The sequence below is a fragment of the Python bivittatus genome, unplaced genomic scaffold (assembly GCF_059951505.1).
Source record: "Python bivittatus isolate LINGU-HERP-01145 unplaced genomic scaffold, Pbiv_v1 ctg000210_np1212, whole genome shotgun sequence".
Classification (NCBI taxonomy): Eukaryota; Metazoa; Chordata; class Lepidosauria; order Squamata; family Pythonidae; genus Python; species Python bivittatus.
The window spans coordinates 9,805,238-9,832,831 of NW_028277053.1; the positions used below are offsets into that span (position 1 = coordinate 9,805,238).

General features: G+C 42.1%; 1 protein-coding gene across 2 annotated transcripts in view; it reads right to left on the reverse strand.

Annotated features, from left to right (window-relative positions):
- Window positions 1–27,040, reverse strand: part of FGFRL1 (fibroblast growth factor receptor like 1) — a 179,074-nt gene extending 152,034 nt beyond the window's left edge. The window contains exons 1-2 of one of the 2 annotated variants that reach the window (XM_088139448.1): window positions 26,451–27,040; window positions 25,057–25,162 (exon numbers count right to left, since the gene is read on the reverse strand). In XM_088139448.1, coding sequence (XP_087995574.1) covers window positions 25,057–25,126 — 70 coding nt within the window. In that variant the 5' untranslated portion in view covers window positions 25,127–25,162; window positions 26,451–27,040. Of the gene's footprint in view, window positions 1–25,056; window positions 25,163–26,318; window positions 26,345–26,450 lie in introns of those variants that run through there. The other variant, XM_088139449.1, reaches the window with a different exon arrangement.
- Window positions 27,041–27,594: the final 554 nt, after the last annotated feature.

Here is a 27,594-nt window from a genome sequence, read left to right on the forward strand (position 1 = left end):
ATTGCTTATCCCTGCTCATCCCCTCCACTTTTCCTTCCCTGATAATCTGTGGACGCATTATACCACTTCTTCCCCCAGCCCTAGAGAAAAGGAGGCCCCATCAGTGGGAGAAATACATTTATGCACTTTTGGAAGAAGATGACTTCTCTCTGATTGCAACCCAGCTTTGAATGCCCAGTCATGGAAGGTACGATTGGTGCCAGCCTTGCTTTCTTTTCAGTAACAAATCCAAACAATCTACTTTCGCCAGACTTTGTAAGTGTAATGGTTCAAAGATGATTGATTCACTTCACTGCTTACTGGATGGTTGGATAATTTCCGTGTCTTTTGCCATGTAGTTGTCGCTATTATAAGGTATTTGCCCTTTCATAATGTCATGTGCAGCACCCAGAAAAATAAGGACTCTAAGCACTTGAGAAGAAGTTCTACAAATAATGCATCTTCTCTCCAGAGAAGGGCCCTCCATGCATGTGTAAAGAGCAAAAGAGCTGTGTGGATAAGCAAAAGATCACTTCTTTTCCAGATTTATTGAAGTAATAAAATGTAGAAATATGCTTGGAGTCAAGCTTATCTCCTGGCAGCTACATCCCTACCCTTCTTCTGGGTTTTCTGTTTTGTTTTTGTTTGTTTGTTTGTTTACTTCCCAGTCTGCCTGAGAGTCCTGGTAGTTCCCCCTCTAAGTATTAACCAGGCCCGATGCTGCTGAGCTTCTAAGAGCAGCCAAGATCAGTTAAGTGTTGCCATGTGCTAAGGGGCAGCACCAAGACATGATGAATTAGAAGCAGGCCACTAAGATCTCTCTTGGCTTATGTGCTAAGTATTTAGTAAAGAGCATTTACAAGCAAGTGCTTACAGAACACAATGTCCTTCTTTTCACCCTCTCCTATCTTCCCACCCAGAACGTTTCTTTTCCTGATACATAAAAACACAACTTAGCGGGGATACAACCCCCATGAGAAAAGCCTTATTGCAAAGATTTTCACTGCCCTCTAGTCCGCAACACAAAATCCCTTCTTTCTGTTCAAAGCTCTGGTAGAATCTTTTCCACTAATCTTTTTCCATTTCATTAAAATAACAGAGGCTGCCTGTCTCCTGGGAAACCCTGACACGGGATACAGAGAAGCTTCTATCATTAGTAATACATGGAAGGATAATTTATGTATGTGTCAAAGCCATTTTGGGAAGGAAAAACGGAAGGCCGACTCCTACTTTATGGTTCCATGCTACAGCAATCAGTCAGACATAACCCAATTAACTTGATTTGGAGATCTCAAAGATTAGCAAATGGACTCCAACTGAAAACCTCAAGAAAAAGTTCTTTTGTTTATAATTTGGCCAGCCTAGTACTCTGTCACTAGCAAACCTAATGGCAAACCACATTAATCCCTCCCTAGAATATACAATGTTTGCATCTCTTATCCGAGAATCTTACAGAGCTTCATAATGCTTAATTGTTTTTTGCATCCTGATGGTGAGGATGAATTGTACCCCTCTTTTCATGGAAAAAAAGAATTGCAGACAGATTGAGGATTACATACACATCTGCTCTTATCCTAACAAGCCATCTTCATCTCCACATCACCATGGATGCTCCTACTCGACCAGTTGGGTGGATTTAATTCTCTGACTCCATCAGGACGTCCCTGTAAATTCAATTACTAAGACAGAAGGAAAGACGCTTGAAAAGAAGAAAGCAGAAGTACCACAAAAAGAGAATTTGGTTGAAGACACAGGCAGTTTTGGGAAAATAAAAGTGTTCCTTGTCAATGCTTGTAAATTCCTCCTGTTCCAAGATCCCTAAAAATGCACACAAAATGGTTGTTCCACCAATATATGGTTGCGAGGGAGGCCCGACTTCTGTGTTACTTGGGGCTCAGATATTTCATTTATAATGTCAGAAATGTTTACTTCCTTTTGAAACAAAGGTTTCATCATAGTTGTATGAACTAGAAAGTTTCAAAAGGTCAAAGTAGCAGCAATAGTTGGGAATTAGTGAGAGGGAATTACGCTTTGCTAATCTTAAAAATGCATGTAATAAAAGAGTAATTCTGGCGATAACAGCTAAATTACTATATTTCCTTTTAAAAACCTATCCTTCCTATGTAAGTATATAGAATTTTGCAGCCACAATAATGCTGTAATAGACAGTTTGCTGTAAATGCAGACATATGACACTCACTTTTCCATTCCTCCTTTTCCCCATTAGAATATACTGTTGACAATCAATTTACCTCTGTTAAAAGTGTGCTGTTGAAGTAAATTCCATGTGCTAACACTGATTATGAGTGGATAGATAGATAGATAGATAGATAGATAGATAGATAGATAGATAGATAGATAAAAGATCTAAAAAAGGGGAAACTGAGAGAAATGAACAGACTCAAAGATAACAGGATGGAGTTAAACCCACCATCATTAGGACATCCTCAAAATGCTGGAATGGTTAAATTGAAAGATAAAACCTTCTATAGCACAGATGACAGGAATGAATCAAGCCATTATACCTCAACTGTATGTTACATTCAGGTAAGTGCAAGAGAAGTTTGGCAAGTGGTTTTGTTAGAGACAAAGAGTTGCGGGGGGTGGGGATTTAAGCTAGAAATGGAAGAAAAGAGCTTTCTCCTCTCCCCAACCACCACTTTGTTGCTCCAGATGGTGCTCTTCTCCATAAATGTCCAAATATGCGCTCGCTCCTCCAACTTCATGTTTGGATAGAAAAGTCTGGATAGACAATTTTGAGCTGAGAAGTGGGGGTGGGTGGGTTAAAGGGTTAAGACCTCACTCATCTCTTCCTGTCACTTTCTCACTTCAACTCCCCTAACAAAAACAGCCGTCAGGTTTTTTGTCGTACATGGTATGTGCTGCACCTTAATCCAATCTGCTGGGGCTTCAAGCTATATAGTTTTTATTCAGTGATATTTTTGAAATCTGTCAGTGGGATTACAGCAGAGTCCCATCTGGCCATGCTCACTTGAGTTAAAGGGAGCTCCCACAGACCTCATCTACCTGATCAAGAATCCTGACCAGTCAAGGTGGACTGAAATGTCTAGAAGCAGGGCCTGTTTCCATTAACACTGAATGAACACTGGTTAGGAAACATGGCAAGAAGGCAGGATCCTCACAGAATTCATGGGATGTATGAGTGGGGAAGGATACATATGCTAGTAATCAGGCAAAGTTTGTTTTAGTGAGGTCCTACCCAGTAACAGCACATGCATTCTGCAAATGCACATCCGTATGTTGCCAAAAAACGTGAATCTGAGCATAAAGGGAGGCAATAAAATGAAGTTTGGGAGAATCTAAACATCTGCAGATGGACATAAGCAACAAAATACAGACTGAGCATGGGAGGGCAAGGAACAGGAAGAACAGAAAGGGAATGGGGTATTCTGAAAATATATTACTGTACTGTTGGCTTCACTAGACTTCTCAAGAAGAACATTCCACATTTTATCGAAGATCCCATTTATGAAATCCAAGTTCTCACTCTTGCTCGAAGTATGCCGCATTTTGTGGTCATAACAGCTGTATTTCCTTTAACAACATTTCTCTGCATACTTCTCCTACAGAATTCTCAGTAAGGATATTTGGAAACAGGTCTCTAGTTTCTTCAGGAAATACATATTATTTTTAAAAATAAGCTTTACGCAGAGGTTACATGAATTGGTTTGCTAAAGGCCAAGCAGGACACTCAAGCTTCTGTAGCTCACAATGATACTTTGCTTGAAAGTCACCTTTCTGACTTCCAAGCAAAGCTCAAAAATATGTTCTTTAAAGGCTGGTATTAAAAATAATAGCAATATTTATCTCTTATATACATGATTTTAAAGAAAAGGGGGAGGCAATTCTCGTCAGCTCCAATCAGCACCTAAACAAAAGACGATTTGGCACAGTCTCAAATTTTAGAGGATCAGAAGTGCAATTCATGCACTACTTTCTAAAATCAAATTACATGGGGGGTTTTTTAGAACCCTGTAAACACAGAATTGCTTTTTAAATATTTATTTATGCCTTATTTATTAATTAGTAAAAGTAACTAAAGCTCACAGGAGTCATGCTTGACTCCTGGAGACCTCATGGACCTTCATATGGTTGCCCTGGGATCAATACTATATATAAATTCTATATAATAGATATTTAACATACAAATTCAATATATAAATTGAATATTTATATTCAATTATTATTCAATATATACATTCAAATAAATAAATAAATCTCCACTGCTACCTCCCAGGAATTTTTTTATGAGGGCTTCCCATACCCTGTTTAGCCTTTTGAAATCATCTAAGACCAATTAGTTGCTACCACTCAGCCAAATTCAAATAAATGCATCTTCTCACTATTCCTAGCAGTTTACGTCAATTTTTAATGAGCAAATTGCAACGTGCAGTAAAATATATTAAAAATAAAACAAATGCTAAGATGACTGAGAAGCTACACTCTCTTCAGAAAGGAGCAGATTCATAACAGACAAGCTCCCACCAGCATAAAAACACCTTTAGTAATTTAGTGAAAAAGAGCCAGAGAAGAGGCCATCAGAGAAGGCTTCCTTGACAAAATGATTGTCCAGTAATAATGATGCAGCCTTGGAGAAAGTCCCGTTTCTTGCTGCAACCCACTATAGCCCACTCTAGGTGGGACGTGGGTCCAAAAGTAGGCCAATGTTAATTATATTCAATGCCACTGAAAAATCCTGTAGAAACAGTAGGAATGTATTTCCCTATTTGCTGCTTTGTGGCCAGGGCAAAATAAAGTAGCCAAAGTAATCTCAGTCCAAGAACCAGGTCTAAAACCACATTAAAATGGATCCAAATTAATCCATTAGTCCAGAAACATCTGGAGTTGAGATTACATGACACATGAGAAAACTTTCCCCAACTGAGGTATTTAAGAGCAATCTATTTCTTTCTGATTTTGCGAAGTTCAACCTCATACATGCCCTATTAATTATTAATATAATTAATAATTTAGGTTTACTTGGTTTTAGTTGAGCGTGAGGTGTAAGTTCCAGCTATTGTACAGCCTAGCTTTTGCTTTGCATGTCATGTGAAATGAGTCAATTGTGGCTTATTCAATAAATCAGAGTTACACAAACCACAGTTAAGGCTTTGTGCAACTCCAGCCATATTGCACCGCGGCCACAATGATCTATGGAGGGTGAATTCAACATTTTGGGAGGGGAAAAGACCTAATTAATTTGTTTCTGAGCAGCAGCTCTAATCCAGTCATATATCTTCTTTACCAGGTAATATTTATGGGATGAGCAGAGATATCATTTTACAGACAATGGTTTGCTTCCAACCACTGACATTCTGAGAATCCCATTTAGTTAACACACATACCCACTTCCTCTCCTCTTCTCCTCCATGAATTGATCTAATCCCCTGTTAAACTCATCTAAACTACCCCCCAGCACTCCACCTTCTAAAAGTGAATTCCATATGTTTTCCACCTGTATCACATCGTTCTTTAGTCATCTTGAATCTATTTCCCATCAATTTCATGGGGTGACTCCCTCTTCTAGAAACAGAGAAAAGTTTCAACTTGTTTTGTATCATATTCTTTATCCCACATGATTTCACATATCTTCAACTTCTCCAGTAATACAGCATTGGCGTATTTATTTATTTTTTTTAAATCCCAAAGGGGCTATCTCATCAGGAAGGATGTGGAACTTTATACCCTAACACGCCTGTATATGTTTATTCGGGCTATGCAGTACTTGTGCAGAAGTGCTAAGGAGCGTTGCAGGGGAGCCCCCATAAGTCTGCAAGTCTTTAAAACAGCCTCACCTTTTCCTAGAATTGTGCACTCAAAGCACTGTTTGCAGTCGAATTAAGTTTATTCCAAAATAAACCTCATGAAGAATGTTCAATACACTCCTTATGACTTAGGGATGAAGCTAATTCATCAGAAAGTCTTATTTTCCTTTTACAGGTCTCCCCAAATATTATTTTAAAAAGGATGGATGTCACGTCTTTTCTTCTATGTGTTGACATTGTAAGAAAACTGAGGGGTCTTTGACTCATTTGATTTGGCCATGTTCTTTAATGGCTCCACTTCAAGACATTATATATTATATAAACCTTTGGGGGAAAACAGAGTAGTTAAAGATGTAAATGTGAGGCTGAATTATACCCCAAAAATACAGAATTAGAAGTCTTATGAAGAATTCTAGCTCTATGGAGCCTGGGATTCAATAAAAGAATTATCCTTTTAGGTGGAAACGAAGCCTGTCAGAGAGTGGATTTAAGAGATCCTTTCTTTTTCAGTTTTTGAAAGTGTTTTCTTTTTCTTTTCCTTAAATTTCAGTACATTTTATTACTATTATATAACTGTAGCATGACTATGTTATTTTTATCTATGTTAGATTTCACTACTGAAATATTTTAGAAGTGAAAAATAAACCTCATTTTAGTAATTGCTGCCTGTCAAATAAAGTTCTAAAATCATCATCCTATATTTATTTATTAGAGATAAAATCCCATTAAACTCAAAAGGACTGATTTCTCTGTAGACAGGAACAGAATTGCACTGTAAGACTTTTGTCTAAATTACAAACCCACAGATGCTTAAAGCCTTTCTCTTAAGAAATAAATTAAACACCCCAATAATTTGGTTTGTTGTTGTCATTTTATTCTGAGCTATATCTATATCGCTTTTATACTGTATTCCAAAGTAGCCATAACATAGATGTATTAAGCTTAATGTTACAGTGTCTTTTATTTTCAACCCTTTTCTTATATACACTTATTTTAATTTTATTTATAGAAATATTTTGATTCGCAAAAGCCCTCAGAAAGCAACCTGAGTTTGGTAATTCCCTTGATTTTTTTTTCTTTTCATGTTTTTTAAAGAAAACCCTATTTCTCAAGGGACACTAATGCACTATTAAGAAAAACCCCTTGTTGTTGTGCCTGCTAAAAGAAACAATTGTTTTGGCATAGATTTAACAGCTGTTTTGGTTCTGTTTGGTTTTACTTCCCCAAAAAAGACATCCGAGATGCTTTAGCAAAATAAAATAAAATGAACCACTAACACAAACAATAACAGGTTTTAAACAAAGCATCAAAACCGAAGTTAAATGCCACAACCTCAACAGAAAAATCATTTAAAACAGGCCACATTGAAATGCTCCAGCAAGCATTGACTTTTTCGCAGCTGCTAGCCACCAAATTGCTTACATTGAGCCATTCACCACGATCTCAGGATTTCTTCCTGTTCTACTCCTCCCCCCTCAGTTTATACGTGAAATTAAAAAGTGTTTTGCTCCAGGGCAGGGCCACTGTACACTTCCAAACTACAGTGCGTGGACCATTTTGTTACCAATTCTCTCAGTCTGGAAAGGTCCTTCTGAAGGTCTTCTCAGGCAGATCCAGGTTTCACCATCCTTATGGGAGGGATGTTTATGAAGAAACAACATCAGCTCCTTGCAGGGGCTCCCAGCTATTCCACAGCTATTGAATCCTGCCCTCTGCCTCCTGAAACCAATCTTTTTATGCCACAGCTACTAAGTTGTTAGCTTTAGCAGAAGCTTTTCAGAAGCCCAAGAATCTATAGGATTGCCACTATCCACAAGTCTGATATTCTTGAGAGTTTCTGAACGTTCACAAGGCAAGATTTCTCTTTCTGGAGTTTTGCAAAACTAGAAAAGTATTCTGATACAAGTTTGCAGAAGTTTTGTCTGGAAGACAAAACCTGCTGACCTTCCTTCACTTTTCCTTATGTACACAATGTCACATTATTCTTTCCTCAACAGCTGTCCCCATAGAAGCATGGTTTTTCTTCAGTGATGGCTTGCTCTTTAGAAACATAAAAAGGTTATAAAACATTCTTGTTTGACAGTAATTGACAGGTAGAATGAAATGGACAAAGAAAAGCTGTCTGAAGTCCGAGAGCTGCCTTTCAACATCTCATTTGTAATGTGACAGAAGGAACGGCTGGGGGCAGGCAATCTGCTTTTTGTCACTAGGAAAATGACCAAGAGAAGTTCTGGTCAAGGGTGACTGGCCTTCTACCTCTGACCTGACCTCCAGCCCTCAAAAACCTCAAACTCTACCTCCACAACTGCAAAAGATCACCTCACCACTGCTGTGTCCCAAGAAAGGAATGGTCTATCCTCTCACATGCAGATGTTCTCTTACCTTCAAGCTCTCTGCCACTGACTGCCCCAAGCACCTGAGATACATTACCAACTCCTGATCTGCTGTGAGAATATCATGCAGGAATGTCAAGGACAGTTTGATGGTTCCATGTTTGGTGGACAACCTTTTACATGCCTAAGATACCACATAATATTGGATAGGGGTTGAAAGCTGCAAAGTCAGAAGGCCACATCACAGACAAACTGGCTTGGGAATAAATTTGGAAAATTTTCACTGGGATTTAGGATTACAGGTTGCCTCCCCTATTAGGACCCGGTGTGCTGAAGTTCAACCACCTGATGAGAACAATCCCAGGATACATATTCATACTTGCACTGTGCTTCTGAATGCCACCAATGCCTCCAGCGAACACTCATTTCACTCAGAGGGTTAGCTATGTTAGCCCTTTTGTAGCAAAACCCACACAGCATCAGGAGGCACCATAAAATCCAAAACAAACATACATTTTGCAGATGACTTTATTGGATGATGAAGGAAACAAAACTCTGTGTTGCTTTTATTTTCACTCATGTGTGGGCATGGCAATGCGCAGAAGGATCAAAGCTTCAATCACACAATCTCAACTGTCATTATGACTTTTTCATAAATGCACGCACACACACACATCCTGTGGACATCCCTGCCTTCATTTTTCATTCAAGCTTATACAGGGAGCAGAGTTACCCAATATCCATCTTTTAACCCCAACTAGATTCTCCAATGTTTAGATACTAAACTAAACTCACAACGTTTAAGAGACTCCTGGCAAACCTAGGCTTTTGAGTCAACATTTCTATCTTCGATGACCAGAAGGAAAATGCTGAGGCCACAATATTTTCTTTAGAACAATGTGCAACCTTTCACTGTTATATCACAGCAAGTGAAAGGTAAATTATCCATTTATCTTTAAATGTGAAACTTCACTACAAAGAGACTTTAATGTGGACTTTGAAGTTCCCAAAATATGCATCTACCCCTTACAATTGTGAGATTCTTCCATTCTATAGAAAGCAGGGCACTAACATTATGAAACCCAATAGTTTTGTCTACAAGTGAAAATTTTGTTTTGAATAATAAAAGCAAAGAAAGAAAATTTGAAAATAAAAAATGTAGCACCTCAGGGACAAATTATAATAAATCTTTTACTGCACATGCTAATCTACATGTAGGAGCTTTTTTTTATATGTAGGGGGAATGCTTTAAAATACAACGGTTGAATACCGTATCAATCTATCCAGCAATTCCCTTTTTTTTTTTTTTTAACGGTAAGCCACTTTGTGTCAATAGAAAAGTGGGACTGAAGTAATAGACTAATCAGCTAAACAAACATCTCACCCTGCATGGTGTGTCGAAGTTCTGTTGAATTCTTTTTGAACACTATGGAGATTTTCTCGGGCAGACTAGAAACTCCTGAAAATTGAATCACTAACAAACAGATGGAATATCTGCTAGTTCAAACAAGCAGCAGACCAAACTATATACGACTATTCATTCACCATCTTCCACATCCACAAAGTGGGAGGTGGATTACCTAAGTTTAATAACAAAAGATGCAGGCAGGTGAGGAATCTGACTTCTTGACTTATCTTTCTCTTCCCTGGCACCAGAAATGATCTGGGCGAGAAGAAAAGTGCCCAGAGTTGCAATAAGACTGAAAAAGGAGAATGTTTGCTATAAAACTTAATCCCTCACCCTTCTGCTGATATGGAGGAAGCAGATGCACAAACAAGAATGCATTTGGCTCAGATCTGGCCCCACTGAGCTCAAAAACAAAGTCTCTACATTATAACCTTCTAAGAATCCAATTCTATTTGTAGGAAGCAGGAAGCTTTTTGGTCTCTCTTCAAGAAAGGATGAAATTAAAGAGGCTAATCACATGATATGAGCCTCTGCCACTGCGGAGCTGTTGCAGTTATTAAAGCATCATGGAAAATTGCTGTTTTTATGAGGTTTTCTGTACCCGTTCCATTTCACTGCATTTGCTCCTACTTGGCCAACCTTGTCCTGTTGCTCCTTCTACCTCCAAGCTACCCTCTGTTTAGCAACGATTAGTGAGACTCCAAAATGAGAATCTAAGTTGTGACAAAACTTTGGCTGATCAGAGACCTCAAACTTGGCACTTGGTTTTGGCTTCAATTTCTCTTTCTCTAAAATCAGCTTCCACCAAGAACAATGCCTGCCGTTTAGTATCAACAGTGGTTGGGGTTTTTACGGCTCATGGACACAGACCTTACAAAAGGGCCATAGCTCCCTTTAAAATGGTGATGGAGGGTATGAATGGAAAACTGCATTCCATAATCAGGGCATTGTTCTCTCTAAATGGACCCACAAACATGCTTCTCCACACAGTGCCAGGGAAGGGTGTGTGTCTTGTTTTTAAAACAGTAAATTATGTTAATTCATTTCCTCCAGCCAAACAGCAGTAATAAACTTGGGGAAAGAGGGGAGGGGAAAGTAAACAAGAGTCTATTACAAGAAAGTGGGAGGGGAGGTAACGGAAGAATGCAGCCAAATGCCTCTTTAGGAGAAGACACTGGTTTCAGAGTTCAGAAATATCTGCTGCACTCTACCTTGAGTTCTCTGGAAGCATAAATGCAGCTATTTTCCTAGTTTTCAACTTGATGGACAGCTGGTAAATTCAGGGATCCAGGAAATAAAGAGTACGTTACGCAGAAGCCTTATTTATCATCTCGGCAGCTTTCAGCCACGTGCTATTGGAAGCAAATGTCAACTTCAGCCGACATCCAAACAGGGAGCCAGTCTGATGTTTCTATCATGAAAATCATTCCTCCATAAACCGCCTAGACCAGATCCACTATATGACCTTTCCAAAAAGGGCCATATGTTGTTCAAGGAAAGAGCTTATCCAACTCCCCGCTTTGGGGAGGGAGGGAGGGAAGGCAGGCAGGAGAAGGACTACTACTACTGAATGGCTGTAGAAGAATTAAACAAAAACCTCCCTTGATTCCTCTTATGGAGCTGATATTCTTTAAAGAAGAAATGTCCCCCTGGCTATTGAATCAGGATATTCTGGGTATGGTAGCTGTACTTTGGTTCCCTGCCCCCAAATGAAGTTAATTATCAATTAAGAGTACAACATTGTATAGACAAAAACGCTATCCTTAACTCTCTGTATGGGTCGCCATACAGTTTTGATATTCCCCTTTATAGCTAGCTAATGACCACTAAAATTCTCCCGCCCCCCTTTTCATATGACCAGCAGTGTTTCAAAGCTGGTCATTTGTTACTCTGGTAGCAACGAGCAACAATCAAATATTCTAATGGGAAAGTGTAGGCGGCCTGAGTTTTATCATTGGCCTGAGTTTCAAAATTATTACTTATCCCAGGACAGAAATATAGTAAGCTTAAAGTGAAATACGGTCTCCTCTACTCAGTTACTGGGCTAAAATCAGTGCAGCCAAAACCTGTTCAACCAGATACCTTGTGCAAATGTAATATATTAATATATTGATCTGATTACAGCATGTGGGTGAGCCAAAAGCCAAGTAGCTAGCACAGGTTGCTGCTAAGTCAGAAAAATTTTAACTCAGAAAAAAGCCTTCAAGAAACTATGATTCCCTTTAAAAGTGGACCAACATTAAGTATTTGCAACATTTGGGTCACATCAATTGACACAGTAATTCAACCACAGGGCAAGTGACAACATATATACCATGGAGGCTATCACACAAACGATGTGTTATATAATTTGCAAATGAGATCAGGTGCCATTTGCACGATGATGGTGCAATCCACACAGTGTCATTGTGGCTTGCAGTGGGCAGCTATGACTAGGTAAATAGTAAAAAGATGCCTATTTGGCTTCAGTGCCCTTTTTAAAAGTGCAAGTTAGGGAAACAAAGTAAACAGAGAGTTGTGCACACAGTCATGGACGTTGCACAGCTCACAGCCATCCAACGTATGCACTAAGGGAAGTTGGGGAGGCCCTCCGTGGGGTTCCATGGGAGAATGCTCCCTCCTGGCTGGCCCCTTCCTTTTAGATAATGGTTGAGATAGTCTATTCTACCAAGCATTTGGACGATGCCAACAACTCCAGGACCAGATTGTCTTTTTAGATTCCCTATTATAAATTCCCTATTTTCTTCTTGAGAAGGAGTCTTCTTCAGAGCCTCAGCATTGTTCATTTTAAGGGTTGTTAATCTGTACTGATGGTTTTATTTAAGACTGTTTTTACCACCCTAGGCTCCTTTGGGAGGAAGAACAACAGAAATATAACAAAGGAATAAGTAATGAAAATTGCATTAGTATCAAACAATGTGTCTGCAATGCCCCCAAACCAAAGGATGAAGACAAACTAAGGTCATTAGACACATAACTTGATTCAATTAGATGTACCCCAGATACCTCCTCCATGCACCCTTACAGCATTTTTTTCCTCTAAAGGTGCTCTGTGTGCATTTTAACCCAACAGCCAATTCTCAGGTTACATTTTTCTGCATGAAGATCCAATGTTGTGTGAGATATCCTACACATTTCACAATATAGCAATGGTCCAAAAGTACATTCCATCTTTGTTTGTTACAAGTTTGGATTTCTGTACATAACTTCAGTGTAAAAAGAAGCAGTCATATATTGGTAATTTTAAAACAGGATCAGAAGAGTCCTTGCAGCTGTCTGAAACAACTCCTTTGCAATAAAGGAAAGAACTTCCAAGAATGTGAGGCTAGAATCATCATACTTCGTTGCCTCCTTAAGGTAAGGAAAGCATAAATACTGAATGTTAAACAGATATTATTAGCCAGCATGCAACACTCCCAGATGAGCCATACAAGGAACTGATTCAATTCTCCTGAGCCAATTTCCACCCATTCGGGGAAAAAAAACCTTTTTCTGTGGCTCATATTAGCAGGAAGCCCAAATCTCATTAATCCTTGACAAAATGAGTACGGACAGTGCTGTGTTTCCGATTGACTCAATTACGTCTATTGACGACAAGCACAGACATGTTACTGCAAGCCTTCATTATTACTTCTACTGTGTCTATTTTCTTTCTCTGGAGCCAATGAATGGAAAGTTGAAAAGAAGACATTGTTTAGACGACCTAAGTTTGTGAAGCCAGCATCGAGAAATCCACAATGCAGAACTTGACTTCTGCAGCCAACCTTACCACAATCTTCTAGATGATCTGCTATCAACCCCACTAGTATGGTAACAGATTTAGAAGATTTGTTTGAGAGAGAATTGTTTTATTTAAATGATTAATAAATACATAATAATTGAGAGAGAGAACAGAACATGTTCTGTTCATAAACCCCTCCATGTGGACTAAAAAGAATTTCTTGATTCAGTGCTACTGAGCATGCAAATTTTCAAGAATTTAATTCATATACAACATATTTAAATACTTTTGACATCTACCCAACATTTTTTTTTTTATTTCAGTTGTGCTGGGAAGGAGAATTGTGTGATTGTAATGGGATACTTTCAACGGGACCATCATAAGTCAAGGTTTACTCAGCTATTTTTTAAAAAATCCAAAATGAGTCTTGTGTGAATCACTAAATGATGGAACACAAAGTACAATTTTGCTAAGCTTTCCAAAACTAACCTTTTATACTAATTGCCCAAAAGATCCACAAACCTAGCCAAAAGGTTAATAATGGTGAGGTCCTGCTATGGTTTAAATAAAATAAGTTTTCCAAAATTGTATCTGGAACTATTAGTGATCTGACTTCTCATATTCAAATTCTGAGAGTTTCAAAAGTGCACACTAAAAAGAATGAAAACCTGATTGTTTTACAGCAAATCTTCCAGTATTCCCTCCATAGCCACATGACCAAATACCTAAGATTGTGTAAATCTTTCATAAAATAAATTTACCAGGCACAGAGAAAAATTGTTTTCTTTCCAACCAAGAATGAACCTTTTCTTCAGCAATTATGAAAGGAAGCGAGAGAGAAAGAGAGAGATTGGGGACTAAAAAAGGGCAGAAATGAAGACAAATTCAAGTTTTCTCCAAGAGGTCTCTGTTCCCAATTTACATTTTTCTTCCTTTCCTGACGCTCAAAATTAAGTTTGAGCACTTAATGTAAGAAGTAGCCTCGAGTTATTGGCTGGATTTCTTCCTGAAAATTGGATGGATTTTGATGAAATGAAACCGTTAGATTAGTCAAAGCACTCCTGGATGCCATGTTTACAAAACTACAATAAGGAGACTGTGTAATCAGGGCAACGAACCAAATGTAAGACAGCCGATGTTTATCTGACTTATGAACCGAGAGGGGAGGGACCTGAACAGGGTTTAGATTTGGAGAAGAGATTTTTGCGCAAACACCGGCAAACTTTAGACCTGCACAGTAACATATATTCACAGCCCTCATTTCTGAATAAAGCAATGATTCATAGAACTTTACTCCAGTGCTCCAAATGAAATCACAGGTTTGGGGGCACACATATGTTTTCTCCATTCGTACTGTGTCTCTGTGCTCCCATTCAGTTAACTGCCAAGTCTAAGGCCTGTTCACACACGGTTTCTCATACTGGTTTGTTGTTTTTTGTTTGTTGCTTGTTGTAGTAGTGCAGGTCAGGCATATAAAGAGTGAATGTGACAAACTGGTGTCTGGAAAGGCAGATGCCATGATCAAGAGATCCACTGTAGCTTCAATTCTATGTTGAGCATACTACGAAAGACAAAGCCAGGTTGGTTGCTGTGCACTCTGTAAAGCAGCTATAAGATTGATAGGACTTCATTACAAGCAAAGCTTAAGTAATGTTAACCTCTGTTGAATAGTGAAGCTAAGGATGCTCTTATTTTTGATACACATGACAGGCAAGTAAAAAGAAGTGGAGCAATTGAGAATTGCTGACTTTCAAAAAGATGCCGTATGAAAAAAAGTTGAGTACAAGTGTTGAGGGACAAGTTGGCCAGATTAAATGATTGTGCCCACCATCTGGGATTCCACTTCTCTGATGAAGAGTCCAGAAATACCTGATTTTAAGCATGCATTTAAGAAATATTTAAATATTCAACCAATGAATATTCAACCTTTTTAAAAAAATTAATAGAGATCATAGTCATCAAATCCAAGCATGCTCAAACTGAAGCATCCCTGAACAGCCTCTGTTTAAACATGCCCAATTAAGGAAAGGCTACCACCTGAGCTGAAAGAGCAGGTTAGGGATAGGTTGTCATGGAGAAAAATCTATCCATGTGGTGGCTAGGAATCAAAAATGAGTTGATGGCACATAATCAATCAATCAACCACTTGAGCACTGTCTCCACTGTCAAGTTCCTCGTACGATTAATACATTTTTCTGAGCATTCAAGTGGAATCTGCTCTCCTGCAATTTAAGACCAATACTCAGTACCCTTCACTCTGAGATGATAGAGGGCAGATCCTGGTCCTCTTCTGTGTGAACCTTGTTGGGTATTTGAAGAGTGCTCTCGTGTCCCTTTAACTCATCTTTCTCAAGGCTCAATCTTCAAGGTCCTCACTCAAGTCTTCCCTTCTGGACCACTGATCATTCTCACTGTTCTTTTTTGCACCTGTTCCATGTAGAATACCTGGATGAAAACGAACATTTTGATCTGCAGTCCAAGAACATGGTCACTGTCCATTATGCCATTCAGAAGAGAGTTTCAAATTCTGATCTCCACCACAAGAAGGTTATCGCTTCTCTAAAGGCTTACAACAGTTTTCCCACTCATCCCCCTCTGACAGAGTTAGTGCATGACTGAAGCAGCCCTCCTTTTCCCAAAGCAATCCAAATCTTTTACCTATTGGCTAGATTAAGGTTGCAGACAACGTTGTTACTACATGGTAACACTGTTGTTGTCAATACTCCATTGTTACACTCTGGGAAAGCTAAACAATAAACAAGGGAGTGTAGCTTTTTGTTCAAATTTAAATATAGATTCTTCTCGCTAGACAATTTTCAAATCAAAATCAATAGTAACAAGCTGAGAAAAATAAATAAACCTGCTGATGTTCCCCAGATGTGATGGGGGACACCAACTCAGAACTGACTAGCATAGACTCTTAATTTGAGCAAATTTTAATTGACAAATCCAATATTACATTATCATCTTCATCATCATGGTGGTTGTTATTATTATAATAGAATCCTTCCCTGAATACACTAAGTATCAGCTAAAATTAGAAAGACTTTGATCACAGCATTTCATATCAACTCAAAAGGACGCTTACAAAATGTTTATCAGCAACCATCTCAGGAAAATCTTTAGAGAGCCCCATCTCAAACCTGATAGCCTTTCAGTTCCAAGCTGTTGCCCTAAAATCTTTTATCATATAATGCTCTAGCTATTCAGAAGGAAATCAACGATGACCTGAAGTCCTACCATCGTCTATGCAAACCTTTTGCACTCGTTCTGCATTTTGTTTTGGACACAGAACCCAAGATTTGTATGGTACTAGGTTCTTGTCAAGTAATGGACAATTATGATATCCTCTTGAAAAGTATAATAAAATTTGCAGGCACTGAAAGTAGACTCATCCATGGACATACAAATATACATATTTGACATTAAGCTGTGTGGTATGTCTATTTGTGATAGAATTGTTCCCTTCTGCAACTAATAAATATATTATATAAAATATATAATATATATACTATATTAACATATATGTTAAAAGAAATGTATACCTCATTCTTTAACCAAAAATCTCTGTTTACAAATGTAATCAACAATTATTCAGTGTTTAAAGTCCCTTCAATAAAACTTTATTTCATCTGGACAATCCACGGCACTGTTTAGTTTTTAAAGCACGTGTTTTTTTTCAAAGCCTCCAAAACAGTCGCAGGAAAATCCAAGGCCTCCTGGTTAAATAGGATTTTAAGGCAAGGAATGGAAACTAAGTATTAAAAATGCTCCAGATAAGACTGAAGGTATTTCAGTGAGCACTTCTTAATGCAGCATGAAACAGAAGGCAAACGTTTTAACATAAAATAAAACCTTTGTTTTTGGGAAAACCAAGGTGAAAGCAGTTTCTGCTAAAGTGCTGCAACACTGGGATTAATTTAAAAGTGGTTTCTTTGAAAAACAAAATGATTTTACAAGGCGCTGCAGCCTCAGCTGGGGTATTACACATCTCTGGAAAAAATAAAGCTATGTTGATACTCTCAAACTGTGTAAATAAAACAAGGACTTTGGAATATTCTTTTCTCAGGATGAATCCAAGGAAAAATTCAGTGAGTCTTTCTGACAGTTTACAAAGAATGCACAGAAACCTCAAAACTGAGAGTTCATGAGCTTTACGCATCTCATTCTACTGTAATTTTGATGCCCTGACTGAGCTTGTGGGACTTGCTTAGATGGGACTGAGTCTCAATCGACTTAAGCAGGACTTCCTTCTCGGCTGGAGAAGGATAGGAGCTGCCTTACGCACACAGGTGTGTTCCAGCACCTGGCCAAAATTCAGTAAAGGTTAACTATCCCTACAAAAATTCTGGCATGCCCAAATGCACTGGGTCACCCATGCTGTTGTTTGACATTCATCACCCATGCTGACATTTACATCCGTTCACTGAAATTGTCAGCATCCACAGATTTTTGTCCAGTAATTTAGATTAAGTATTATGAATCTTGTCCAACCCCATTCCTGACTCTGATCCTTGATTTGTAAAATGCCCTGAGACATTTTTGGAGATTCATTTTGGTCAGCAAATGTAATTAAATGCCTGTTGGACGTGTTCTTAATTCTAAGCGATGAATAATTTTCTTCTAGCGCAAAATGAAAGATTTTCCCTAATCTGTTATCTGCTGTCCTCACTAAGACAGGTCACAGGCATTACACATTTCTGTCTAGTAAGTAAGTGGAAGTCAGAAAAGATAAACAAATCTACAGGAAAATCAATCACAGGGAATCAACTCCGATAATTTAGTCTGACATATAATTTTTAATAAAGTACAAAACAGCACTCTGGGGCACGACAAGATCTCGGCCAATGTGAGCAAAGAAACCTATTATCTGCTGCCAAAGAGTTAATAATTCCTAACCCATTCCAATCAAGCAAACTCTCACAGATTTCAAGGGGCGTTGTGGTCTGACAGTACAGATCCTTCACTCAAAAATCAAAGGAATTTGACATAATTGAAGCCAAAATTGAAATAAAAGTGGCCCTCATAGTCAAGAATAATAATGGAGTACCAAACTTATTACTCAAATCCTTTCTAATGCCTCCGTTATCTGAAAAAAGGCAATTGTATTAAGAGCAATATAATAAAAACTAAACAGCCTAATTGAACAATATTTTAAATTGAATAATCATTACTTTGTTTCCAACAAATGGTATTTTTTAGGATATTTTCAAAATCATGGAGTTATATGGCAACTATCAATAACTTCTCACCAAAATGAAAACAGCAGCCGAAACCACTGGTTTCAGGAACAAATCAACCAGGAAGCTGATATGTCTTTTCCCAAAACTTCTAAATACCCCATATGATACCTGATACAGATCATTCATCCCAGCCAGGTGCCCCCTACTCTGACCATAAAGAGCCCACCAAGGTGAAGAAAACATCAACCTGCCAGACCTCGAAGCAACCCCTGGGCTGCTTGTCCCCAAGAGACCACGTGAGGAACACATTAGGCTGGATTTCAGAAGCTAAAGAAATGTGGCTAAACATGATGACTCCCATAAGTGGCTGACATGCCATGATCTCATCCCCCACTAGGAACTGTGGTTCTCTTATGCACAGGTAAGGATTTTATGGCACCAGTCCTGCTTTAACAGGTCTAAAAGAAAGTAGAAACTCAGAAGGAATTTTTCAGTCCCTGAACATATGCATAAGAACTCTTGGTAGGGGAAGTTATTAAATCTCTCTGTCAGCATCATTAGTACTACTGAAATGCCATCTTATTTGGAGGATGGAGCTAGTATCTCTTCTAATCATAAATTATCCAGACCAGTCCCAAAAGCAATTGCGTGCTTCCTATTAAATAACCGGAGGTGTGAAATCTTCAGAAGAATGGCCAAATTCTGGGCCACCGAAATAGCAGTTAGAAAATACAGCCACCTCCATTAAAGCATAGCAACATACTCACTAGATACTAATTTCTTTAATCGCCACATATTGCAATAAATAATTAGCGTCTGTAGCTTCTAAAGCACATTTGCAGTTGGCTTAGAGGTTAGAGTGATTTTGGTGAATGTTCAAGAAAGACTATACTATGCTGACATTGTAGCTTAAAAGCCATATAAAAGATTTCTCCATTCAGTTGTTATTGTTAAACCCACATCAGAACCTACTACAGTGGTGTGGTAAATGTCACAGAACATAAATGTGGGTCCTTCTTAGCTGTCATCATATCCCATAGAAATCAGACAATAACGTAAACAATATTTCACTAGATAGAACATAAAGTCATGCTTTAAAGGCTGAAATTTAAACTCATGTCGTTCTGACCAAATGCAAAATAAGTGACTGATTATGGAACTGGATGTCTGATGCCTCCATTAAAGATAATAAGCAATAACGTGATGGGGTGGGCAACCCAAAGCAATGTCCACCCCCTAGTGACAAGGAGGAGGAGCTACCTGAGATGGCAGAAAGATGCAAACACAGTAACCCAGTTTGAAGGGTGGTGTGTGTGAAGGTTGAGGAGGGAACCAGAGGTTCTCAGACCTATATAAACACGTAACACCCGCTCAGCTTCCAGAACACCGAGCACCCTGCCAAGATTCTGTTAATTCGTAGGAAGGCTGGGAGTTAAAAACAACAATGTTTAAACTACCGAAGGCATAAAAGCATTTGCACACTCTCACTAGCAATGGGAAGTCAACTGCTCTGTATGGCTCTGTGCTTATCTGCAGTCAGGACTCTTATCTAGCCAAGCTAGGTCTCGTGCCAAGTCTTAAGTCATGTAGTGTCAAGAGATTTGGAAATTACTGTTGAGTCTTGGTGTGGGAAGCCTGACAGCTTGACTGCCTACTCACAATCCCATTGCCACAAGAGGAGAGAGGAGAGTTATCAGCTAGAGCAAAAAGAATGGCAGGATGGCTGGAACCCACGGATGATGCTGCACACTGCCGATCAGGCCATCAGTGCCCTCCTCCAGTATCTGAACAAAGCAACTATGCAGATGAACTAGCCAGCCCACGTGATGGGCTCTCATCCCAACCCTCATGGTGTGGATCTTTCCTGCACAACTCAGGAGCCCTGCAGAAAAGAAATTCTTGGTAGAGTATATGCTCTGGACAGGTAGTCCTCAGTTCATGACAGTAACCGGGACCAGAATTTCCATCACTAAGTGATATGGTCATAAAACACATCATGCGACTGCATGGCTTAGCAACAGCAATCCTGGCAGTCCCCCTTGCCATAGTTAACCAAATCCCACCAGTCGTTAGGCAAGGACCCACCCCAATCCAAGCCATTCCTGGCTTGGTCCCTCCCAGCCCTGAGCCTCAGTAAGGTAAGGGACTGCCTCCTCTTGAACTCCCCCCACCTGCCTATCTCCCCCCCATCTCTGCCCTTTTGGCTACCCGCCTATCCTCTGCCACCAGCTGCCTTCGTCGCCCAGCCCTGCCTGCCACTGCCACGCGCCACTACTGTACCAGCCAGGGCCTTCTTTCACACCACCTTCTTTTGCGCCAGTGCAGCTGGGGCTTCTCTTGCGCCCCACCCAGGGCCCCCATTCGCGCGCCAGCCAGGGCTTCCATTCACAAAAGAAGCCGGTGCCTCTAAGAAGGCCCCAGCTGTGCTGGCATAAAAGAAGGCTCAAATTTTGTTCACATGACCGTGGGGACTTTGCAATGGCTGTAACTTTGAGGACTGGTTGTAAGTCCCTTCATTCAGCATCGTCATAACTTTGAACGGTCGCTGAACGAATAGACATTAAGCGAGGACTACCTCTGTTAATTAAGTGGATGTGCGCATCATTTGGAGTTTCCACCTCATGCAACAAAACAATTTGGGATAATGTTAATACTTCCTACAACATTTCTGAATATCCGTCACATAAACATGGGCTCAACTTCAGCCTAGGAGATGCTCAATGATTAGAATTACGGTTACTCCATAGCAGTCTTCCCCCAGTATGGCATCCAGATGTGTGGATTTCAACCTCCAGAATTCTCCACAATATGGGCCACACAGATTGGGAAATGCTGCTCCACTGAGCTTCCGAAAGATTCCCTGTGAGGGCGACCCATTCTGTACCGCTTATAAGAATTATTGTTGGCCTCAGGTATGTTATGTTTTTCTTTTGGTTATTTCTTGTTTACTGGTTTTTAACCCGCCCAGTTTGCAAGCCTGAATAAATGAACAAATTCTCCAGAGTACCCAAGTCCTAACATTAGCAGAGCCTGCTGGATCAGAGCAAGTCTATCCATTCCAGAATGGACTGCAGCTACAGTGAACCAGGCGCCCAAAGGACATCAAAGTTCCATCCTGCTCGAGTTCCATCAAATTAATATTAAGAGACACATTGATTCTGAGAAGTAAGCATTATGACTAATAACCATGGATACGTTTAATGGCCTTCATATTTTATCATAGCAAATGGCATAATTACGCTACATACAATATGCACATTCTTTTATCTGTCTTACATTTTCTACCTCTTCACAGGATGAAGCTTGATTTTTGTTTTATGAAAGTTTCTTCTCTTCCTCCTCCCCCAGATATAACCCTCTTACTCACACCTTTTCTTCAAGCTCCAAAACCTGGACAGTTTTCTTCACAGGAAGATTGTTCCAGTCCTTTGATCAGGGATAGCCGACAGAACCAATTCTTGGGTTCACATCAGCTCTCCTTTCCACTTTCCTGCTAGGCCATTTCATGGATGCAAATGCCTGTCCAGAGAAAGTGGAAGGGCCCTTTTGGAGTGGAGGAAAGTCAGTTGCCCAACTGATGTGGAAAGTTTTCCAGGAAGAAGATAATCAGTTTCTGCTCATGCTTCCACTTGTTAATCCAAACAAACTAACTATTTTTAATCTGGCTTATTTCTGGAATCTAACCTATTTGAATCTGTAGTCCAGCATAAATATATTTTGGCCATTTAATAGGGAACCAATGAATATTGAATCTGCCCAGGTAAATGACCCTATTTTTAAAAAATGTTGGTTGTTCCACCTTGAAGGTCTGTCAGACTGTCCAAGCATTGATAGTTCCACCTAGCTCCCTCTAAGGCTTCCTGTTTAAACATTCCTGATTTGTAGATCTTATTACGTATGTGTATATTTACTCTGCCCTATTCTGAGGCTCAGGCTGAATTATACTGCTCCTCTGCTAAACTGCATGTGTTTATAATATAGCCAATCTGACAAACATAATCTCGAGTCCCTTTCACTCTATAAAAGTGACTCCTTTCATTCTCATTCCAATATACAATCTTGTTACCCTAATATTGTCTCTCAACCCCATATAACATACCCTTCCAACTCCTAATAAATAATTCCCACAGGCATCTGGAGAGAATGCAAGTTGAGGCATATGATAACACATGTTGGTGAGATGTAATTAAACCAACACCATGACTTGATGGCCTGACACTAGCACGTAATCATGGCATTTGTGTGACTACATCACTGTGCAAGTGTTATCCATTTGGCATCATCATAGTTTGTTCTGGATGCTACTGCCTGTCCCTTAATTCAAGGACTAAGAAATAGATTTGTTATTGGTGGATGTTTGAGTTCAACTGAAATGTAGATGCATTCCAATTAAGGGTTTAATTATGAGATATATTTGGAGATGGCATGAAAGAGAAATAATGAAGTCTGTCTTATCATTAGAAAGGATACTCCTTCTTTTCCTCACATTTTACACTAGAGCAAACTGACTTGATTAAAATTTGGTAGGGCTACAAGGAACCATGAGAGGCCAAAGACGAATGAGATGTCAGTTCAGCTTCCTGCTCTACCTTGTCTAGTTTCAACCCAAATTATCGCTTGGGCTAATAAGACTGGACAGCTTTTCTAGTTAAATTATCATATGGAGAAGGACAGAATAACAATTTACAGGCACGTTTTAAAAACTAGCACTTAAAAGTGAATTGGTTGGATTCAACTCAAATGATATATTTATAGCACACTAGATGGTTCTCACATTCATCTAGATGAAGTTGTCCTTTCAGACATTGGCATAAATCTCTGCATTTAAATGGAAAGGCCAAGAGTGTCACTTACTGTTTACTGTTCTACTTTTTAGAACCATATTAGATGCTCTTGATTCCGCTAAAGAAAATTCCAAATAGTTTTATGCAGCCATAATTATGAAGGAACTTATCATTCTATGACTACCACAGGTCTATTTTGAGCAATCCAAACTTCACAAGTTTTCACTCTAACATTGATTTCCTCTGCAGACATGATGAAACCCAAAACAATAAACATGGCCTTTTTAATCAGAATGCCACATTTTAGACATGTAATAAAGAATCCAAGATAAAGAGTGTAAAAATGTAGCAATTAAAAGTCTGCAGACTTTACTCAATACCCTTCTTGTCTCTAAGTCTTTCTAGATTCTTCACTGAGTTCCAAACGATGCACTAATCTATAATCTATTAAATTAATAATAATTTATAGCAGCATTCAATAAATTCAGCTATGTCACCATATTGAGAATAGGACTCCCTGCAGGCTTTTGGGTGTTTCAGGTCTTTGCTTTTTCTCCAGCATGTAAAAAGGATCAGCTTACTCTACAACTGTTTCTATAAAAGATTTGCTAGGGAGTAAGGACAGTGGGGAACCAGACAATAAGCACACACCCATTGTTTTTGCAAATTTTGGAGTCTTTTCATCTTGGACTGACCTACCTACACATGCGTGACAATGTTCCAGGCTAATATCAGATTTAAATGGTAAAGTAATTCAGCAGCAGTCTTCAAGCAAGTCAGGTATGATCCATCTAGTTGAGTGTTATCTCAATAGATTGCCAGCATCTGACAAACAGATTCATTCCTAGAAATAAGTCTGGGCCTTTTCTATGGAAACCTCATTTAACTAAGTCATTCCCTCCAGAACCCAAATAACAATAGCATCCCCAGACGAAAGAAAATATTCTGTGTTTACCTGAAGAATGTTCAAGCATCAGTGGAAGGGACATACTTTGAACTAACTCTAACTGGACAGTTGGGTAAACAGGGTCTGTTTGTACGGCAAAAGAGAAGAAGCGTTTCTTACTAGGAATACATTCTTCATGCCAACTTGATTCTAACTCCAAAAAGGGCTACTCCAGTCTTCTGATAAGAAAGGGACAGTAACACCTCACAGGCTTGTGCAGAGTTCTTTAATCCTTGGTTGGTTTATTCTTGATAAAGAATCCCACATTTGCCCCCCACCCCACCCTGCTGCCACCACCTTACTGTTTCTCGGCCTTCTCCCTGATAAAGGCCAACCTGTTTAGGGGAATATGATCATATGATGGAGCCACTGGGCTAAAGTATGTGCTAGCTGTTGAGAACTGTCATTTGTCTGTCACTTAGGGGAAGTTAATGGATTTGTTTGTTTAGTTAGTGTGATTGGGAATACGCAGAGCTGGGCTGGAAGAGATTAGAGGAGGGGAGAGGCTCTCTTGATCCACCCAGGAATGCAATTGTTTTCCTTTTCCTCCAGACTGAAAACTGGAAGCCAACTGTGGATTTTCACACCTAAAATTCAACAGCAGTGGAAAGCCCCAGAGCACACCTGCATGGGCAGGATAGAAGGACCAGAAGAGATAGAATGGGTGTTTGAGATGGGGGGGGGAGAGAGAGAGAGAGAGAGAGAGAAAAGGAAGGAAGGAAGGAAGGAAGGAAGGAAGGAAGGAAGGAAGGAAGGAAGGAAGGAAGGAAGGAAGGAAGGAAGGAAGGAAGGAAGGAAGGAGACTGCATGTCTCAAACACCACTATTAGACAGTTTCTGGAAAGAAGTCAACCGGAATAAAAAAAATTTTTAAAAAACTCATCTACTCCCAGACGGCTTCATTTCTGTCCCCTTACCTCTTGCTGAATCAGCAAATGCAAGGATCCCCAGAATAAGCAGCACAACTGGGATTTCCATTTTGAACATCGGGTGGCTAGCACTTCCCGGTTTACTCTCTAAAACCTGAAAAGGAGAGAAAGGGGAAAGGGCCCTGTGAAGGCAAAGCACCAAGCCTTATCAAGCCTTATCAGCCCAGAACAGAGCAGAACAGAAGAAAAGTCTGCCCTGTAACTTTTGACCCAGCCAATCAAGGAAGTTATTTGTAAAAACCTCTTCCACTCTGTGCAGGTCTAACTAAAGCTTGGAACCACTTCTCACCCCTGCTGAACCAGAATACAGAAACACAGGGGGGCGGGGGGAGGCGCTAATAATGGATCAGGCCATACATGGATGTTCTTCTTTGGTCCACAAGGAACTTCTGTTAGCTGCTAAAGCGCTTCTCTAGCGCAGACTGGCAACAAACAGGTACAGAGCGTTCACCAGATAGACTGCACTGGCCTGGAAATCTCTGATGAAGTCCCACTCGCTATAGCTGTCTGAATTCCTCTCTCTTGTAAACTCCCTGATTTAAATGTTCCCTGCCCTCGGGATACACAACAATCCATGTCAACCATCAGGCAAAGCAAACAGCAATTACACCCTGCCATTAGCTTACAAATTTGAGCCATCGCTTCTGGGCTGGGGGGACGGGCGGGGAGGCGTGGGACGGGCGAAGGGAGGGCGAGCTCGGGAAAGGGACGGAGGCGAAGCCCAAGGCGCCGCTTCGCCCCGATCCACGCGAAGCGACGGCGACCAGAGCGGAGCTATCCAAAGAGACAAGGGATCGGGGGGGGGGGGATGGAGAGGGGGCCCTTTGTTTCGAAAGCATTTTCTCTCCGCGCCACCTGAGCGGCAGCCGGATCGCAGGCGCCCGATCGCCCGGTTACCGCTCAGCCGCGCCGGCTCGGCGCACGGCGCCCGCGGAGCGCAAGAGCGCAGCGACCAGGATCCGGCTCCGCGCCCGCCGCCAGCGCCTCGGCTCCCAAACTTCGCCGAGCCGCTCTTCCCTGGCGGGAGACGAAGCGCCCGGGCCCCGCGCCCGCCCAAGGAAAGGCCGCCCGGCGCTCTTCCCCGGGGCTGCTCAGCACACCGGCCGCAGCGGCCCCGGGGCTGCTCAGCACGCCGAGCCGAAGGGATAGGCAGCCGGCCCGGGGGTCGCCCGCCTTGCGGTCCGTGGCGGAGCGTCCCGACCGGGATGCGGGGCGGGAGAAAGGGAGAAAGAGAGGAAGAAGGCAGGCACCTGGCAAAGCTGCCCATCACCGGGAGAGCGGGCGCCGCCACGGCAGCCGCCACGTGGGAGCCGCCCGTTCCGGCGGCAGGATCGCGCGGACAAGTCGCCGGGGGCTCGGTGGGCAGAAGGAGCGCTGCCTACCTGCCGCTTCCTCGGAATCCCGCGCCGGCCCAGCTCACGCTGCCTCCCGCGCCGGAGGCGTCCCCGGGGCCGGTCCGCCGCCGCTGCCGCCTCCGGGGCGCCCCATGTGCCGGGCGCTTTCACCGCCGCCGGCGTCGCTCGGCCGCTGACAGGCGCCCCGCGCCCCGCAGCCTCTGCCCCGGGGCCGCCCTCCGAGTCCCCGCCGCGGGCGTCGCGCCTGGGACCTGCCGAGCCTCCAGCGCGCGTGCCTTTCAGCGCCGGGCTCGGCGCGCCCCGGGGCTGAGCGCCGCGCCCCCCGCCACCATCGCTCACCACAAAGGAGCCGGGCGGCGACGGCGGCGGCGCCCCCAGCCCCGACGGCTGGCTCCCGGCGCCCTGCGGCAGAGCCGCCTGCCCGAGCTCCGCCGGCGAGGGCTTCGCCGCCGGCGAGTGCCTGACACCCAGCGGCCGGGACCGCGCCAGCGCCGGAGCCGCGGCGGGATGCCGGGGAGCGTGGGGGGGGGGGATGCCGTCCGCCGGAGGCAAGGCGGGCGCGGGAGGGGAGGGGGCGGCGGCGGCTGGGTCTCCGAGCGGAGGGCGAGGAAGACTGACCCCCCCGCCCCGCTCGGGGATCCTGGGGAGCTCGGAACTCCGGGAGCACCTCCCGGCCCCGCCCCGACTCAACTTCCCACCAATCGCCTCCCTCCCTCCCTCCGCCCGGGCCGCTCGCCTGCCTTAACCCTTTGCTTCGCCGCCCGCGGAAAGTGCCGCCCCGCCGCCTCAGGAGGGGCTGCTCGCCCGTCGCAGGGGCCCGGCGGGAGGAGGGCGCCAGCCGGCCCGGCCTCGGCGCCTCCAGCCTGCGCGCTTCCAAGCCTGGAACGAGTTCCCGCGCTCTCGGACCAAGCTCGAGTGACCCCCGTGGACCGCGAAAGGCTGCCGTGGCCACAGCCCGGCCGGGAACCGAGAGTCGCGGAAGGCAAGCAGCGTTGGAGCTGGGCTCCAAACAGCCAAGGCGATCCCGGGGCGATTCTGGAGCTTTCTTCTCCAAACACCCTAAGCCTGCAGAGTGGGGGCGCGCAAGCTGGGGTGCATCGCCCCCGCCCCCCTTCAGCCGGGCTGGTTTTCGGCGTCGTAGAGTTTCCGCTCCCTACGAGCCCCCCCCCCC